At 43.4% G+C, this 16,843-nt stretch overlaps 1 protein-coding gene across 1 annotated transcript in view; it reads right to left on the bottom strand.

Annotated features, from left to right (window-relative positions):
- elp6 (elongator acetyltransferase complex subunit 6) overlaps positions 1 to 16,843 on the bottom strand; it is a 54,776-nt gene that overhangs the window by 11,925 nt on the left and 26,008 nt on the right. Inside the window, exons 3-5 of the mRNA XM_085992518.1 lie at positions 8,665 to 8,735; positions 8,066 to 8,199; positions 2,098 to 2,290 (exon numbers count right to left, since the gene is read on the bottom strand). Coding sequence (XP_085848644.1) covers positions 2,098 to 2,290; positions 8,066 to 8,199; positions 8,665 to 8,735 — 398 coding nt within the window. The remainder of the gene's footprint in view (positions 1 to 2,097; positions 2,291 to 8,065; positions 8,200 to 8,664; positions 8,736 to 16,843) is intronic.

A 16,843-nucleotide genomic window follows, 5' to 3' on the forward strand; every position in this document is an offset into this window, starting at 1 on the left:
TCACAGAGGAGGTAATTGAACCTGATGATTTACACACACGTGCGTAATGACCTCTCTTGCCGCATTTACTACACACAGCCTCCCGAGCAGGACACTTCAGACGAGGGTGCCGGACGTTCCCACAAAAATAACACTTCTGAATCCTAGAGGCAACAGCCGCTGAAGTAGAAACTGTTTCAGAATCTAGTAAACCACTCCTATTAAGTCCACATAATTCCTTTTCATCCGGAACTGCCGAAACCAGTCACAGGCCGATTAAAAAGAGCATAAGCATCCGAACTTCTCTGAGCCACATCCAATGTAGAAGCTTGCTCAAAAGCACTCTTAAGATCCAAAGTCTTATTTTCTAACAACCGCTGACGAATTGATCTAGACAGTAATCCATTAATAAAAGCATCCCGTACCGATTCTTCCTTATATTCTTCAGCCGTCACGGCCTTATAATTACAGTTAACACTAAGGCACCGAAGTGCTTGTAAATAAGTATCCAAAGATTCTCCCACCTGCTGCCTACGGGCAGATAGAAGGTGACGTGCAAATACCTCATTCTTTGGTTTAACAAAAATCTTTTCCAATGTAGAAATAGCTACTTCGTAAGTTTTACAGTCCAAAATATACTTATACACATCCGGAGCAATGTAGTTGATCAGCATATTCAGCTTATTTAGAGACTCTTGATCCAACACGCCCAAAAAGTTTTTAAATGTACAATACCAATGTTTCCATTTATCATCCACTCCTGCAGAATTCGGGTCAGCATTGAATCGTTCTGGTTGAAGATATCGCTCCATTCTGACATAAAGTTAATAAATTGAAATAAAGAATAGATTTGCCTTTCTAATCTAGGCTTTATTAACTTAAAAATCCTGTAGCACATCTTCAACACCCAGTCCCAACTAAAGGCTGGAAAGAACTGAATTTAAGATGGCCACCACAAATCACATGACATCAACTACCAATGAGATTACAGCATATATCCCAAGGCAGGAAACAAACAACCAATCACAATACTTCTTACTAAACATAAAGAATAATCACCACAGTAACAAAAACTTTATTTAACAGAGATTCGATCTTAATCAGAAACTGGTCTTATTAAATCCAGTAAACAGATTACCTTAAGTGGAATATAGTCGTGAATTGGACAGGCTGGATCTCTTTTCTCTTGAAAAGAGAAGGCTGAGGGGGTGACCTAATGGAGGTCTTTAAAATTATGAAAGGTTTTGATAAAATAGACACAGGTAGTGCTCCCACTTGTGGGAAGAGCAGAACTACAAGGTAGTCACCAAGAAATCAAATAGGGAATTCAGAATAAACTTCTTTGCCCAGAATGGTGAGAATGTGGAACTCACTACCACAGGAAGTGGTTGAGGCAAATAGTATAGATGCATTTAAGGGGAAGGTAGACAAGCAATATGAGGGAGAAGGGAATAGAAGGTTATGCCGAGAGTTAGATGAAGAATGATGGGAGGAGGCTCGAGTGGAGCATAAACGCCAGCATGGACTGGTTGGGCCGAATGGCCTGTTTCTGTGCAGCATATTCTATGTAATTGGCTTTGGTAACGGGCTAGCAACCCAGAGGCCTTTTTAAGTTAAAATCCCACCATGGCAAATGGTTGTCATACCACAGTTACCACTCCCTATACAAACACAGAGAACCAAATAATTCTTATTCAGTGTAACAGGTTTCATTCCATACACCTTATCTGATAGAAACTTGAACTGAATAAATCTGGGCCAGGTTGCTTCCACTATTGGGCTCTCCCTGCATTTCAAACCTGACTGGATCAAGGCCAGATAGGATTCACAGCACACACAACAACCTCGAGGACAAGATAAAGTAAATTGGAAGTTGCTTTAATCGAAGGGCAATCTAGGACATCATCCCGTTAAGTCCTTTTACTGATCAGCAATACTTAACTAAAGGTCGCAGCTTCTCGTAACGTTTTACCTGGGCCCTACTGTGGAGACTGGGAGCTCAGTTTATGAGGAAGGGAATCAAATTAAAATTAAATGGACAAACATACAGCACATGTGGCAGCACCAAGCCCAAGAAATACAGTCTGCTTATGGAGGTTGTGGGGGGAAAAAACTTACCGTAAGCTTTGAGCATACTGTAGCTCTGCAGTAATGCATGAAATTCAGAATGTTTAAAGTGCTCACTCCTAGGCTGAGCAGGACACTGAGATCATCTACAATCAGTACTGGAAATTTCCAAGTAGTTTCGCTGGTCTCCAATAGCGATATACGAACAAATTCATAGAGACACTGAAGACTTGCATTGGGAGAGCTGGAAGATAAAATATTCACTGAAGGAATGCTACCGTATGCAATCTGAAACATTGAAACCCCTTACTCGGTCTTGACTTCATCCTGCAATCAATAGGTTTTTAAAACCCAAACTTGGCATCACCTAACCACTATTTAGGTGGGAAGGTAAAATAAAGGGGTGGAAAAAGGAGAAAGGTCAGCAGGATTCCCACTCCTGATTATTTTCCAATGAACCCTAAAATGCACGTATGGATGCCAGAGGCTACGATGCTCTCCATGATCAAATACATCATGCTAACACTCACTATTTAGGCTCACATGAAGAATGGTCACGTGCATGTGGTATTGTAAGCAGCTGGTGCCATGCAATATATACCATTCAAGGTGTCATGCCATATATACCATTCAAGGTGTCATGCCATATATACCATTCAAGGTGTCATGCAATATATACCATTCAAGGTGTCATGCAATATATACCATTCAAGGTGTCATGCCATATATACCATTCAAGGTGTCATGCAATATATACCATTCAAGGTGTCAATGTGTTTAAGATAGTAAGAATAGGGGGGGGACGTCTCTATGAGCAAGGACCTCCTCGTATGTTAGATTTAATGTATAATAAAGGGCATACTATTTCTCTAACAAGCAAGGAAAGTAAAAGCGGAGGGGGATCAGTTTAAAATTGAACTTGCAGGAATCTACCATATTTAACTAGCTGCCACAACACCTGGTCTTGGGTTTCTTCAGGGTGGCAAAAAGAGGAGGACTGGCAAAAGTAAGACAGGTGACCTCAGAGAACCCTGTTTAAAAACTGCACATGACCTGCCACTGGATTCTCATTATCTTAGAGATCACAAAGATGTAGGTTGAAAAAAGAAATGTCACCAGACATGCTTTAACAGGCATTGGAGATTTAAAATACATAGTTGGGGAAAAATACAGTGCGTGTCACTCCACAGGTGCCTCCACACTATATACCCCACCCCCACCATAAACTCCAACTTGTCCAAAATGCAGGTGCCCATATACTACAAAGTCTCACTCCCCCATTATCCTCTTCCTCACTGACTTCCCATCACCCAAGAATCCAATTTAAAATCCTCAGCTTCAAATTTATCCATGGCCTTGCTCCTCACTTCCTCTGCAGTCCAAACTCCCTCCCGCCAAGGCTTGCATCCCCTCCCACATCTGTCAGTCCTCAGACTTTGCTCTCCTGTGCAACCCCCTTCTCTGACCACTGTTGTTAGATCTTTAAGTCACCTCAGCCCTACCTTCTGGAACTCATTCTATAAACATCTCTGCCACTCCACTTTTCTGTCCTTTTAAAAACAACCTTCTCCCATATTTTTCCACCTAGCCTTCAGTCACTTCTCCTAACCACTCTCCCCCAATGCTTGGCACCTGTTTCTCTGCTAGTTTAATGTAAAGCACCTTGGAGCATTTTGTACATTAATGATACGATATAAATGAAAGTTGTCATTTGGGCATGCTTAACTTAAAAAAACAATTCCTCATCATTGGCAACCCTCACTATAATGAGGAAAACAAATTTCATACTTGCCCCTTAAACTACACAGTTTTAATTGGAATAATTAGAAAGCTGGTTGTGGACTTACAGCTGTGATTCTGTACAGTGAACTCCCAATCTCTGGCTCATGGCCAGTGACAACTGGACCTAGATAATTCCTCGGCAACATAATCAAGATGCTTCCTTATTGTGAAAACCATGCATTTTCCACAAACAGCAATGAGGCAAATAATCAGATAGTCGGTTTTGGTGATGTAGGTTGAGTAATGAGTACTGGCCAGCACACCAGGAAAAATCCCCATCTCTTTTTCAAAGTGACATGGAATCTTTTACATCCAGCTGAACAGGTAGACTCAGTGGAATTGAAAACACCTCCAACAGTGTAACACTCTCAGTACTGCGCTTAAGTGTCAGCCTAGATTATGTGCTGTTCCAAGAGTGGGGCTTGAACCTGTGACCGAGTGACTCAGAGGCAAGAGTGCCATCACTGAGACAAGTTGACATTGTGAAATAAAAATTTGAAGGAGCACCATTCAGGGCCAGCATGCACACCTATCATGCAGATGGGCATAGAGTAAATCATGTGCATGTTTAGCCTTGAAACTGGGGGAAACAGTCTGTGGCTTAGAAAGATGAAGGTCTGTGTCAGCTTTGCTTTCGCCCGAGTCAGAAGGTTGTGGGTTCAAGCACTACTCCAGGAACTTGAGCACATAATCTAGGCCGACACTTCAATGCGGCACTGAGGGAGAGCTACACTGTCGGAGGTGCGGGCTTTCGGATGAGACGTTAAACCGAGCCCCCGTCTGCCCTCTCGTGTGGGTGTAAAAGATCCCACAGCACTATTCGAAGGAATGGTGGATTTCACACACCCCTCCCCATTCCCTAACTATTGGCCCCAGTGCCCTGGTCAATATTTACCCCTTAACCAACATCACATTATTGTTTGTGGGACCTTGCTGTGCGCAAATTAGCTTCCACTTTTTCTACATTAGAACAGTGATCATACTTCAAAAGCACTTAATTGGCTGTAAAGCACTTTAGGACATCCTGAGGTTGTGAAAGGTGCTTTAGAAATGCATATTATTTCTTTATTCTATGAAAAAAACAGCAAAACAGATTATGAAAAATAAAGCTACAATAAAACTTGTTTTATTGCCTTTCAGACATTCCTCACACCATCGTGGTGCAGCAGATACATTTTAACCATTGTGTCAGCCTCCAGCTCCTCACGTCTACAGCCCTGCTCTTTTCAAGGGCATCCACTACGTAGTCAGCAGGGCAAGGCTGTGACACAGACTTTAACATTGACCGCTGCTCTCCAGAGCGATGTTTCAATTGCCAGATAACAGTAGCCAAACAGCTGCTAAAATCAAGGCCAATAACGCTGTCAGATAAAAGGACAGGCATTCAGTTTCAAGTTCTACCTATCATGGAGCTGTGAACAAGGGGGGGGGGGGGGGGGGTGGATTGTGTGGGGAAGTGAAACCATATACTGGCTTCGCTGTTCCTGCAATTCTCGCTTATCCTTTACCTTCTAGGGTATGGGCCCAGAGTTACCATACATCCTTGGGCAGCTCACGCAACTGGTCAATATACATGTGAGCTTTGAGAATGAGTGCCAGCAGGAGGGGTCTCCACAGTGGAGCTCAATCCTATCCTCACCGGTCATCCACAGAGTTATAAATTGCAGCAGTTGAGCTGGAAGGATGGTCCACTAGATCAGGAATGGTGGTTTTTCACAACCCCATCCTCTTATTCCCTAACTGAGACTTGAGCATAGCTTTTACTGGTCTCCTTTATCACCACAGCAGCATAGCCCTCTTTTGCCAATTTAGGCGTTTTTCAAGCACCCCCTGATGGGGATGAAGCAAAGACATTTACATTAAATGATCAGAGGCCATTACCTGCACGTTTAAGTGGGAATGACGTGGCTGCCTGCCCTCTGATCCTCGCAAGCCACTCAGCTGTATGAAACCTACGATGGCCAATAAATGCCAGGCTTGCCAGCGATATCCACATCCTGAGAATGAATAAATTAATTTATCTCTGGAGTATAATTTCTGTTAATGGAGTTTGAAGCGAATGATCAGATGGGCTTATTTCAATATCTACACAAGACCATGAGAAAAGGTCATACAAGTCCATTGAAACTCATCCCTTGACTACCCTCATGTTGCATAATAGAATCCAACTGCAGTCTGAACATTCTTCAAAATATTTTTGCCTCTACTACTCACTAGCCAGACTGTCGCCCTGTGAGTAAATAAGTTCTTCCCATCTGAATACATGTTTTAAATTTACTCATCACAAATTTAGATATCCTCTGGGTACAGTACCGTAATGGCCACGTTACTGGAATAGTAATCCAGAGGCTCAAACTAATTATGCAGAGATTGTGAGTTTAAATTCCACCGTTTGAAAATTTGAAGCCAGTAAAGAAGTACAGGTGGACTATCCTTTATCCGAACTTCCGAAAACCGAAACCCTCTAAAAACCTAAAGTTTTTTCGTTCAGCGTAAGTCGTGCGCACGACATGACCAGAGTGGCGCACGACTTACGCTGAGCAGGGCAGAGGGTCACTGAGTTCCCTCCTGGGTAGGAGATTGCAGGCCGAGCCGGGCAGTGTGAAGGAGGTATACCGGGAGAGTGAACCCAACAATACAGCGGCCCGTCCGATATTCTTTTCTCCCCCCCTGACCCCCGACGACCCCCACCCTTTCGGATAAGGGATAGTGTACCAGCCTTTATCCGCACTTCCGAAAACAGAAAACCTCTGAAAACCGAAAGTGGTGGCTTACGGGGTGCTGCCCCGTAATACCTTCTGAAATCCGAAATTTTCCAAAAACCGAAACACGGCTGGTCCCAAGGTTTTCGGATAAAGAATAGTCTACCTGTACCTGGGGCTGGTATTTACAGGCAGTTACAACTGCCGTCTAATCTCAACAGTTCTCAGGTTACTAGAATTACTTGGATTTACATATTAATTATTTATTTTCTTTCACCACATATCTGCAGCATAACAAAGACCGCCTATTTCCACCTCCGTAACATCGCCCGTCTCCGCCATTGCCTCAGCTCATCCGCTGCTGAAACTCTCATCCATGCCTTTGTCACCTCTAGACTTGACTATTCCAACGCACTCCTGACTGGCCTCCCACATTCCACCCTACGTGAACTTGAGGTCATCCAAAACTCGGCTGCCCGTGTCCTAACTCACACCAAGTCCCGCTCGCCCATCACCCCTGTGCTCACTGACCTACACTGGCTCCCAGTTAAGCAGCGTCTCAGTTTCAAAATTCTCATCCTGTTTTCAAATCCCTCCATGGCCTCGTCCCTTCCTATCTCTGTAATCTCCTTCAGCCCCACAACGCCCCAAGATATCTGCGCTCCTTTAATTCTGCCCTCTTGAGCATCCCTGATTATAATCGCTCAACCATTGGTGGCCGTGCCTTCAGTTGCCAAGGCCCTAAGCTCTGGAATTCCCTGCCTAAACCTCTCCTTTCTCCTTAAGGCGCTCCTTGAAACCTACCTCTTTGACTAAGCTTTTGGTCACCTGCCCTAATTTATCCTTATATGACTGTCAAATTTTTTGTCTTAAATACTCCTGTGCAGTGCCTTGGGATGTTTTACTACGTTAAAGGCGCTATATAAATACAAGTTGTTGTTCTTTCTTTTTTAAGACAGTGGCCTTACGAAGAGAGGCCAGACTAGCAGATAGACATCACAGACTACTTGCGGATGCTTCGGGCAGACACTTCGCGTGTGCGCACGTGTTTATTTTTTTTTTAATTCTCAGGATACGAGCATTGTTATCAAGACCGGCATTCATTGCCCATCCCTAGTTGCTCTCGAGGTGGTGGTGTGGTTTTGATGCAACTAAATGGTTTGCTAGGCCCACTTCAGAGGGCAGTTAAAAGTCAATCAAGTTGGCGAGATTGGAGTCACATATAGGCCAGACCGGTAAGGATGGCAGGTTTCTTTCCCTGAAGAAAACTATTGATCAGATCGAACAAGGGTCCCTGCTTGAAAGAAAAAGAAATTTCAAACCAGCTTTTTTCTTTCAGATGCTGACAGACCTGTTGTGGATTTCCTGTTCTTGTGTCAGAGAAAGAAAAATTACAAAGGGAAGGCAAAATAACTTGTGTTAATCTAGAACTCAAGTTTCTACAACTCCCCGAAACAGAATCACTGTTTACAACATTGCACGCCGCAATTTAGAACACTACTCGTGTCCCTGATGGGCATCTGAAGGCACAGTACCTTAGAAACTGGAGAGGAGATGGTGTTTGTGGTGTAATGTCCTGTCTGTCACCAAGCATGAGGTCAAGAGAACACCGGAGTCCTTCCAGAAACACCAGCTGTCCCTTTTCTCTGGCTGCAGACAGATTAACTCCCTGTAACACAAGGCATGATTATATTACAGAAGATCCGAGAAAGACGACTGCGATGGTTTGGGCACGGTTTCAGGAAACAGCAACAGCTAGAGTACCTTTCATGGCCCTGCGTTCAGAGCTACATGGAACAAGAAGCCGAGGGAGACCAAGGAAGTGCTGATTAGACAACGTCAAGAGTGACTCATCACAGAAAGGGATACAGATGACTGAAGCAGCCAGGCTAGTTCAGAACCAACAGTGGAGTAAATTTGTTCGGCCCCATCGTCGCTGCTGAGCTGACGGATCTGAATTTAGTAGTAGAGTACTACAGTATGTAATATTGGAAATGTGCAGAACCAGAAAAGACCTGGCCACAAAGTTTATAAAAAAAACCCAAACACACACTTCCACCCAAACAGCAACACCAAAAACATCCTGAACGTACCGCCACACAGTCTAACAAGCTTACCCATCTTCCATACTTACCAGCTTTTGGGCTACGAGACTGTAATGATTAAAGGACTGGACCAGGCCAAGAAAGCATACTTTGCAACCTCCTGCAAAACACAAACAAACATTTGGCTCAGTACTTCTGAAAAAGCTACATACCTAACTTAAACCGGGTTTCCGCTTTGTATTTCTGCCTACAGCACTCTCAGGAAGTGTTGACTCTGCCCCAAATAGTCTTCAACTTCAGACTGGGTTCCAATAATTCTACTGAAACCCAGTTACAAGCTGAAAAAACACATCCTGAAGGAAATTCCACACTACATCAAAGTCAGAATTCCAATTAGCCACGCCTAATATATACAAGCTGTATGAAATACCTGCACATTCCTATGTTTTTATTCAGAGGGAACTGACTTCTGAAACAAATTAAGACTGAAAAATTGGGACTGGCCCTATTCCTTCCTATGTCTCAGGATACTCTCCTGTAACACTGTCAAATAAATATTAGGAGATATGAAGGGATTTGATAGGGTTAATGTGGAGAAACTTGTGGTCGAGTCTAAAACAAGGGGCCACTAACAGATCAAATAAAGAATTTAGAAGAAATTTCTTCACACGTGGAGTTGGTTGAAGCAGCTAGCACTGATTCATTTCATACATGAAAGAAGGGAAGGGATACCGGGGGATGGGGGGGGGGAGGAAAGAGGTCATTAGAGTGGGAGTAGGCTTGTGTGGAGTACAAACACCGGCACAGAACAGACAGCCTGTTTCTGTACTGTAGATTCTATGTGATACTTACTTGTCAAATGGGGCTCAGACTGCAAGAACTTGTTGTCAGGACTGTAAACAGCAGCAAACTTTCCAGTAGGCTTCATTGGGTAGTGATTTTTAAATGCCCTACCCAATTTGTAGACGAGACCACAATCGATTATAGCAGCTGCCCAGCCTGAAATCAATTACCTCAGTACAGATTATACCTAGTACCTTCCTGGAGAAATTATACAAGGGGAAAGCATGAAGCTAAGAGCGGCCATTCATTCACTCACTCACTCAATCAAGTCCATCCTTCCATGGTCAACATACTCCAGCAATGGACTCTGCCCCCCCACCCCGTCTACTGAGCAGAAAGTTCTGCTTAGATACTCCCTGCACCTCAAAGTAAATTGAACAAAACCCTACAATAGCTAGAATTAAAGCCCTACAATATCTAGAATCATCTCCATTACACAAGATTGGCCAGTTGCTTCACATGGACCGTCACAGTGTTATGTGCAGTATATTTTCCATTTCCACATTTTATAAAAAGGACAGAGGTACAGACAACGGTAGTCAAATCATTTAATGATTCCAGAACAGGGTACTTGGCTAAAATAAAAAGAAATGCACAGAGCCTTATGGTAGAACTGCAGCAGGACGGGTCACATACCAAGTAACCATAGAGAGGCAGTTCGGTTTAAAATGAAATCACTTTCACAACACTGAACACCAATGTATTGTAAGAGTGACATGGAGTACAATTTCCCCATCAAGGACAAATAAGGCACTTATCTGTCCAGAAGATCACTATCCAGGTTATCTAAGGACCTTGTACTGCCTGCCTATCAGTGTTCCACTATTTGCTCTATTCATAGCACCAGAACCTTTACTGCAACCTTGGGAAAACTTCCAAAGCAAAGGAACAGCACCATAGGGAGGGATTCCTTCGCTTTGGCCCCTCCCCACCATCGATCACCTCACTACGATATAGTTCCTTTGCTTTGGCCCGCTCACTACTATTGATACCCTTGCTATGGTATAGTTACTTTGCATTTGCTGCTTCCCCACCATCAGTACCTTCACAATATGGTTCCTTTGCTTCGGCCCCTTCACCCTCAGTACAGCAACAACACTGGCATCTACCCAACAATGTGGAAAACTGCCCAGGTTATGTCCTGTCCACAAAAAGCAGAACAAATCGAATCCGACCAATTACTGCCCCATCAGTGTACTCTCAATCATCAGCAAAGTGATGCAAGGTGTCGTCGACAGTGCTATCACCAATACCCTGCTCACCGATGCTCAGTTTGGGTTCCGCCAGGATCACTCGGCTCTAGACCTCATTACAGCTTGGACAAAAGAGCCGAATTCAAGAGGTGAGGCATTTGAAAGAGTGTGGTGTCAAGGAGCCCGAGTAAAATTGAAATCAATGGGAATCAGGGGGGGAAACTCTCCACTGGTTGGAGTCATATCTCGCACAAAGGAAGATGGTTGTGGCTGTTGAAGGTCAATCATCTCAGCCCCAGGACATCGCTGCAGGAGTTCCTCAGGGCAGTGTCCTAGGCCCAACCATCTTCAGCTGCTTCATCAATGACCTTCCCTCCATCATAGGGTCAGAAGTGAGGATGTTCGCTGATGATTGCACAGTGTTCAGTTCCATTCGCAATTCCTCAGATAATGAAGTAGTCCATGTTCGCACGCAGCAAGACCTGGACGATATTTAGGGTTGGGCTGATAAGTGGCAAGTAACATTTGTGTCACACAAGTGCCAGGCAATGACTATCTCCAGCAAGTGAGAGTCTAACCACCGCCCCTTGACCTTCAACGGCATTACTGTCGCCGAATCCCCCACCATCAACATCCTGGGGGTCACCATTGACCAGAAACCTAACTAGACCAGCCACATAGCTACTGTGGCAACAAAAGCAGGTCAGAGGCTGGGTATTCTGCAGCGAGTGTCTCACCTCCTCACTCCCCAAAGCCTTTCCACCGTCTACAAGGCACAAGTCAGGAGTGTGATGGAATACTCTCCACTTGCCTGGATGAGTGCAGCTCCAACAACAATCAAGAAGCTCGACACCATCCAGGACAAAGCAGCCCATTTGATTGGCACCTCATCCACCACCTTAAACAATCACTCCCTCGACTACCGGCATACCGTGGCTGCAGTGTGTACCATCTACAAGATACACTGTAGCAACTCGCCAAGGCTTCTTCGGCAGCACCTCCCAAACCCGTGACTTCTACCACCTAGAAGAACAAGGGCAGCAGGTGCATGGCAACGCCATCACTTGCAAGTTCCCCTCCAAGGTACACACCATTCTGACTTGGAAATATATCACTGTTCCTTCATCGTCGCTGGATTAAATTCCTGGAACTCCCTCCCTAACAGCACTGTGGGAGTACCTTCACCACACAGACTGCAGCGGTTCAAGAAGGCAGCTCACCACCACCTGTTGGATTGGAATGACCTCATCCGCAGTCAAGTAATTTTTTTCCGACATGGTTCTAATATTCTGCAATTGGATTAGCTGCAAGGAGAGATTATGAAATATGGGAATCTTTACACAGAAATTAGTTGGACATGGGAGATCCAAAGGGTACAGACAAATTGACCCCATACATTGTGCTTGACAATCAAACTCTCCAACAAAGGGATCAACCTCATCAGCAAGGTGAGACAGTTTAGGTTTAACCACATTACACAGAGCATGGTTAATTATTGCCCCCAACTGCCTTGGAGAAATGCCAGAGGTGGCTATCATAGTTAACTGTAGGAGAAAGGCCCCAAGAATTGCCTTAAATGTGTCCTCAAAATAGAGTCAGTAGTCAAGACAAGACTAGGCCTAATGCTAATTAAACCATGAAAGGCTTACACAAACAAAAATATTCCTCACCAGGGATAGAAGGCACCAGGACTAAGCTTGTAGATGGCTCGTTAAGGGAAACAAAGATGTCCTGCCTTATTTAGACCTGTGTGCGATCCCTTTGTTAGCAAAGATCCGAGAAAGTAGGGAGTAAGCAAGCGACCCGACACGTCTGGGGGCTGGTGCTTTGTTGATTTGAAGGTCATCGAGGGTGGCACCACAGCTGTGCAAGGTGATTGACCCCAGAAGGGTGGAACTCTCCTAACATGTTTCACTCAGATTGGTCAATAGAGTTGAGGTTTATTTGGAATGTGAATGAATGGGCAATAATTTTCTGTCAAAATAATGGTGAGGTTGATATCGCTCGAAGTTATTTATGCACTAATTGTACAGCAACTTTAGGCGAGGTGCAGATGCGCGATTAAACTCAAATATCCAAACGTTACTGTCAGAGTTGCAGCGCTCTGCCATTAGCTTCACAAAAACAGCATCTTGCTGCCTGCCTCATCATTGAAGTGCATTGAATGGCGTGAAGTTGTTGTATTTACATGGTTGATATGATCTAAACTCGTCACATTCGAGACCATTTCCTAGAACAATGTGTCATGGAACCAACCAGGGAGCAGGCTATTTTAAGATCTTGTATTGTGTAATGAGACAGGGTTAATTAGTAATCTCATAGTAAAGGATCCTCTGGGGAAGAGTGATCATAATATGATAAAATTTCACATTGAGTTTGAGCATGAAATACTTCAGTCAGAAACGAGAGTCTTAAACTTAAATAAAGCCAATTACATAGTTATGAGGGGCAAGTTAGCCAAGATAGATTGGGAAATTAGATTAAAAAGGTATGACAGTAGATAAACAGCGGCAAACATTTTAAGAAATATTCCAAAATTCTCAAAGAATATACATTCCATTGAGAAATAGAAACTCCATGGGAAAAGTGAACCATCTGTGGCTAACTAAAGAAGTTAAGGATAGTTTTAGATTAAAAGAGGCTTATAATGTTGCAAAAAATAGTAAGCTTGAAAATTAGGAGAGCTCTAGAAACCAGCAAAGGATGACCACACAATTGATAAAATGGGAGAAAATAGAAGAAAAGTAAACTAGCAAGAAATATAAAAACAGATTGCAAGAGCTTCTACAAGTATGTAAAAAGGAAGAGAGTAGCAAAAGTAAGCATTGGTCCCTTAGAGACTGCAACAGGTGAAATTATAATGGGGAATATGGAAATGGCAGAAACTTTAAACAAATATTTTGTATCTGTCTTCACAGCAGAAGACACAAAAAGCATACCAAAAACAGTGGGGAACCAAGGGGCTAATAAGAGTTAGTAACTAATATCAGTAGAGAAAAAGTACTCGAGAAACTAATAGAACTAAAAGCCAACAAATCCCCTGGCCTACATCCTCGGGTTCCAAGAGAGGTGGCTGCTGAGATAGCAATGGTTGTGATCTTCCTAAATTCCCTAGATTCTAGAACGGTCCCAGCGGATTGGAAGGTAGCAAATGTAACTAGCTATTCAAGAAGGGAGGGAGAGAGAAAACAGGGAACAACAGGCCAGTTAGCCTGACATCAGTCATTGAGAAAATGCTGGAAACTATTATTAAGGAAGTGGTAACAGGGCACTTAGAAATTCATAATGGCCCAGAAATTCGGGTCGGGGGCTTCCCGCGGGTGTAAGCCCCTGACCTACACTTACCTAGCGCGCCGGCAGTTGAGCTCTGGGCCTGCGTAGAATTCCTCTCCAGGGCCTGGCCCAGAGGCCGGCGCACTGTGCTGGCGTGTCCCAGGGGCGTAGTTAGTGCCATGCGTCCCCTGGGATCACGTAAGCCATGGGCAGCCAATCGGAGGAGGGAAAAGCACATTCATAAGATTGACAGAAAGACCTGTCAAAACGTATGAATGCTGAGGGCCCAAAACAGTAGTTAACCTTCAAATAATTTTTTTTTTTTTTTTTAAATCACACTTTTTAAATAAACTATAAATTACATTAAACAACTATTTTAAAAATAATTTAAATTTTTGAAAAAAGTAATTTTATAAAAAAACAGGGCTAAAAATAAACTTACCTTGCTTTAAAGTATTTAAAAATAATAAACTTGTGGAAAAAATGTTTTAATTTTAATTAATTGACCACTTACCTTTTAAAATGCAGTCCTTACGCCTGGTTTTTACATTTCTAAAATCTAAAGACTTACCCTCACGGAAAAACCTGTAAAAAAAACGTAAGTTCAAAGCGCACGCGCAGACTCCCGCGCGCATGCGTTAGACCTCTGAACCCCTTCGTTCAGAGGATCGGAAGTGCCGGTTTCCCGCGCATGCATAGTGCATGCAAGAAACCGACACTTCCATCGGGTCCACGCGTGAGTACCCAGTGCGTACTCACGCGTTGGGACCCGAATTTCTGGGCCATTATGATTAGGGAGTCGACGTGGTTTTATGAAAGGGAAATTGTGTTTAAAAAATGTATTCGAGTTTTTTGAGGATGTAACAAGCAGGGTCGATAAAGGGGAACCAATGGCTGTACTGTATTTGGATTTCCAAAAGGCATTCGATAAGGTGCCACATAAAAGGTTGCTACGCAAGATAAGGGCTCATGGGGTTGGGGATAATATATTAGCATGGATAGAGGATTGGTTAATGGACAGAAAACAGAGTAGGAATAAACGGGTCATTTTCTGGTTAGCAGGCTGTAACTGATCGGGTGTCACAAGGATCAGTGCTTGGGCCTCAGCTAGTTACAATCTATATTAATGGCTTAGATGAAGGGACCGAATGCAATGTATCCAGGTTTGTTGACAATACAAAGCTAGTTGGGAAAGTAAGCTGTGAGGAGGACACAAAGAACCTGCAAAGGGACATAGACAGGTTAGGTGAGTGGGCAATAAGATGGCAGATGGAGTATAATGTGGGGAAATGTGAGGTTGTTCACTTTGGTACGAAAAATCAAAAACCAATATTTTTTAAATGGTGAGAAACTATTAAATGTTGGTGTTCAGAGAGATTTAGGTGTCCTCATACAGGAAACACAGAAAGTTAGCATGCAGTTACAGCAAGCAACTAGGAAGGCAAATGGCAAATTCTGATGTAGGGTCCCAGACCTGAAACGTTAACTCTGTTTCTCTCTCCATGGATGCTGCCTGGCCTGCTGAGTATTTCTAGCATTTTCTGTTGTTATTTTAGGCAAATGGCATGTTGGCCTTTATTGCAAGGGGTTAGAGTATGAGTGAGGAAGTCTTACTACAATTGTACAGGCCTTTGGCGAGACCACACCTGGAGTACTGTACACAGTTTTGGTCTCCTTATCTGAGAAAGGACATACATGCCTTACAGGCAGTGCAACAAAGGTTCACTAGGTTGATCCCTGGAATGTGAGGGTTGTCTTATGAGGAGATTGAATAGATTGGGCCTATAACTCTCTGGAGTTTAGAAGATGAGAGGTGATCTCATTGAAACATACAAAATTCTGAGGAGGAGTGACAGGATAGATGCTGAGAGGTTGTTTCCCCTGGCTGGAGAGTCTAGAACTAGGGAGCTTAGGATAAGGGGTCAGCCATTTAAGACCGAGATGAGGAGGAATTTCTTCACTCAGGGTTGTGACTCTTTGGAATTCTCTACCCAAAAGGGCTGTGGATGCTGAGTCGCTGAGTATATTCAAGGCTGAGATAGATAGATTTTTGGACTCATTGGGAACCAAGGGATATGGAGATCAGGCAGGAAAGTGGAGTTGAGGTCGAAGATCAGCCATGATCTTATAGAAAGGCGGAGCAGGCTCAAAGGGCCGTAATGGCCTACTCCTACTCCTAATTCTTATATAGAATGTTAAGTCTTGTCCATTTCAGTCTAAGCACCCTTTTAACAGCATGATAAGTGTTACTTACTACCAGGCAACATCTCTGGCACTGAATGTTAAATATTACAAGTGTGCAGTCTCATTCCTTCATGTTTTAATTATTGTTGGAGATTTTTTTAAATGTAAAAAGTTAAATTAAAATTTCTCAATTTTCTTTGTCCTTTTTCCCTCTCTCTAGCCAAACTTTCTTTCCCTCCCTTTATTTCTCTTTCTGTACCGGATTTGACATTGAATTTACCCACTCTAATTTCCACTTCCTTATCGCTGTTCATTTCACAATCCTTCAATCTGATTGGTTAAGGAGATACACAGTTGATTGCCCTGTTCACTCAGGTTCCAGATGCCTTGTTTCCCTTACTGAGACACTATCAGTTTGCACTTTCAGCAACTTGCCACGCAAAAATTTTTAAAAACTTCAACCTCCCACAAACAGCAATGCGATAATGACCAGATAATCTGTTCTAGTGATGTTGGTTGAGGGATAAATGTTGGCCAGGATACCGTGGATAACTCCTCTGCTCTTCTTCGAAGTAGTGCCATGGAATCTTTTACGTCCAGCCAAGAGGTTAGACGGGGCCTCGGTTTAACATCTCACCCGAAAGAGGGTACCTCGAATAGTGCAGCACTCCCTCAGCACTGCACTGGAGTGTCATCTTAGAATTTGTGCTCAAGTCTCTGGAGTGGAGCTTGAACCACAATCTTCTAACTCTGAGGTGAAAGTGCTATCAATGAG

Source organism: Somniosus microcephalus, chromosome 7 (genome assembly GCF_052327205.1).
Source record: "Somniosus microcephalus isolate GS21.2 chromosome 7, FLI_Smic_1.0, whole genome shotgun sequence".
Classification (NCBI taxonomy): domain Eukaryota; kingdom Metazoa; phylum Chordata; class Chondrichthyes; order Squaliformes; family Somniosidae; genus Somniosus; species Somniosus microcephalus.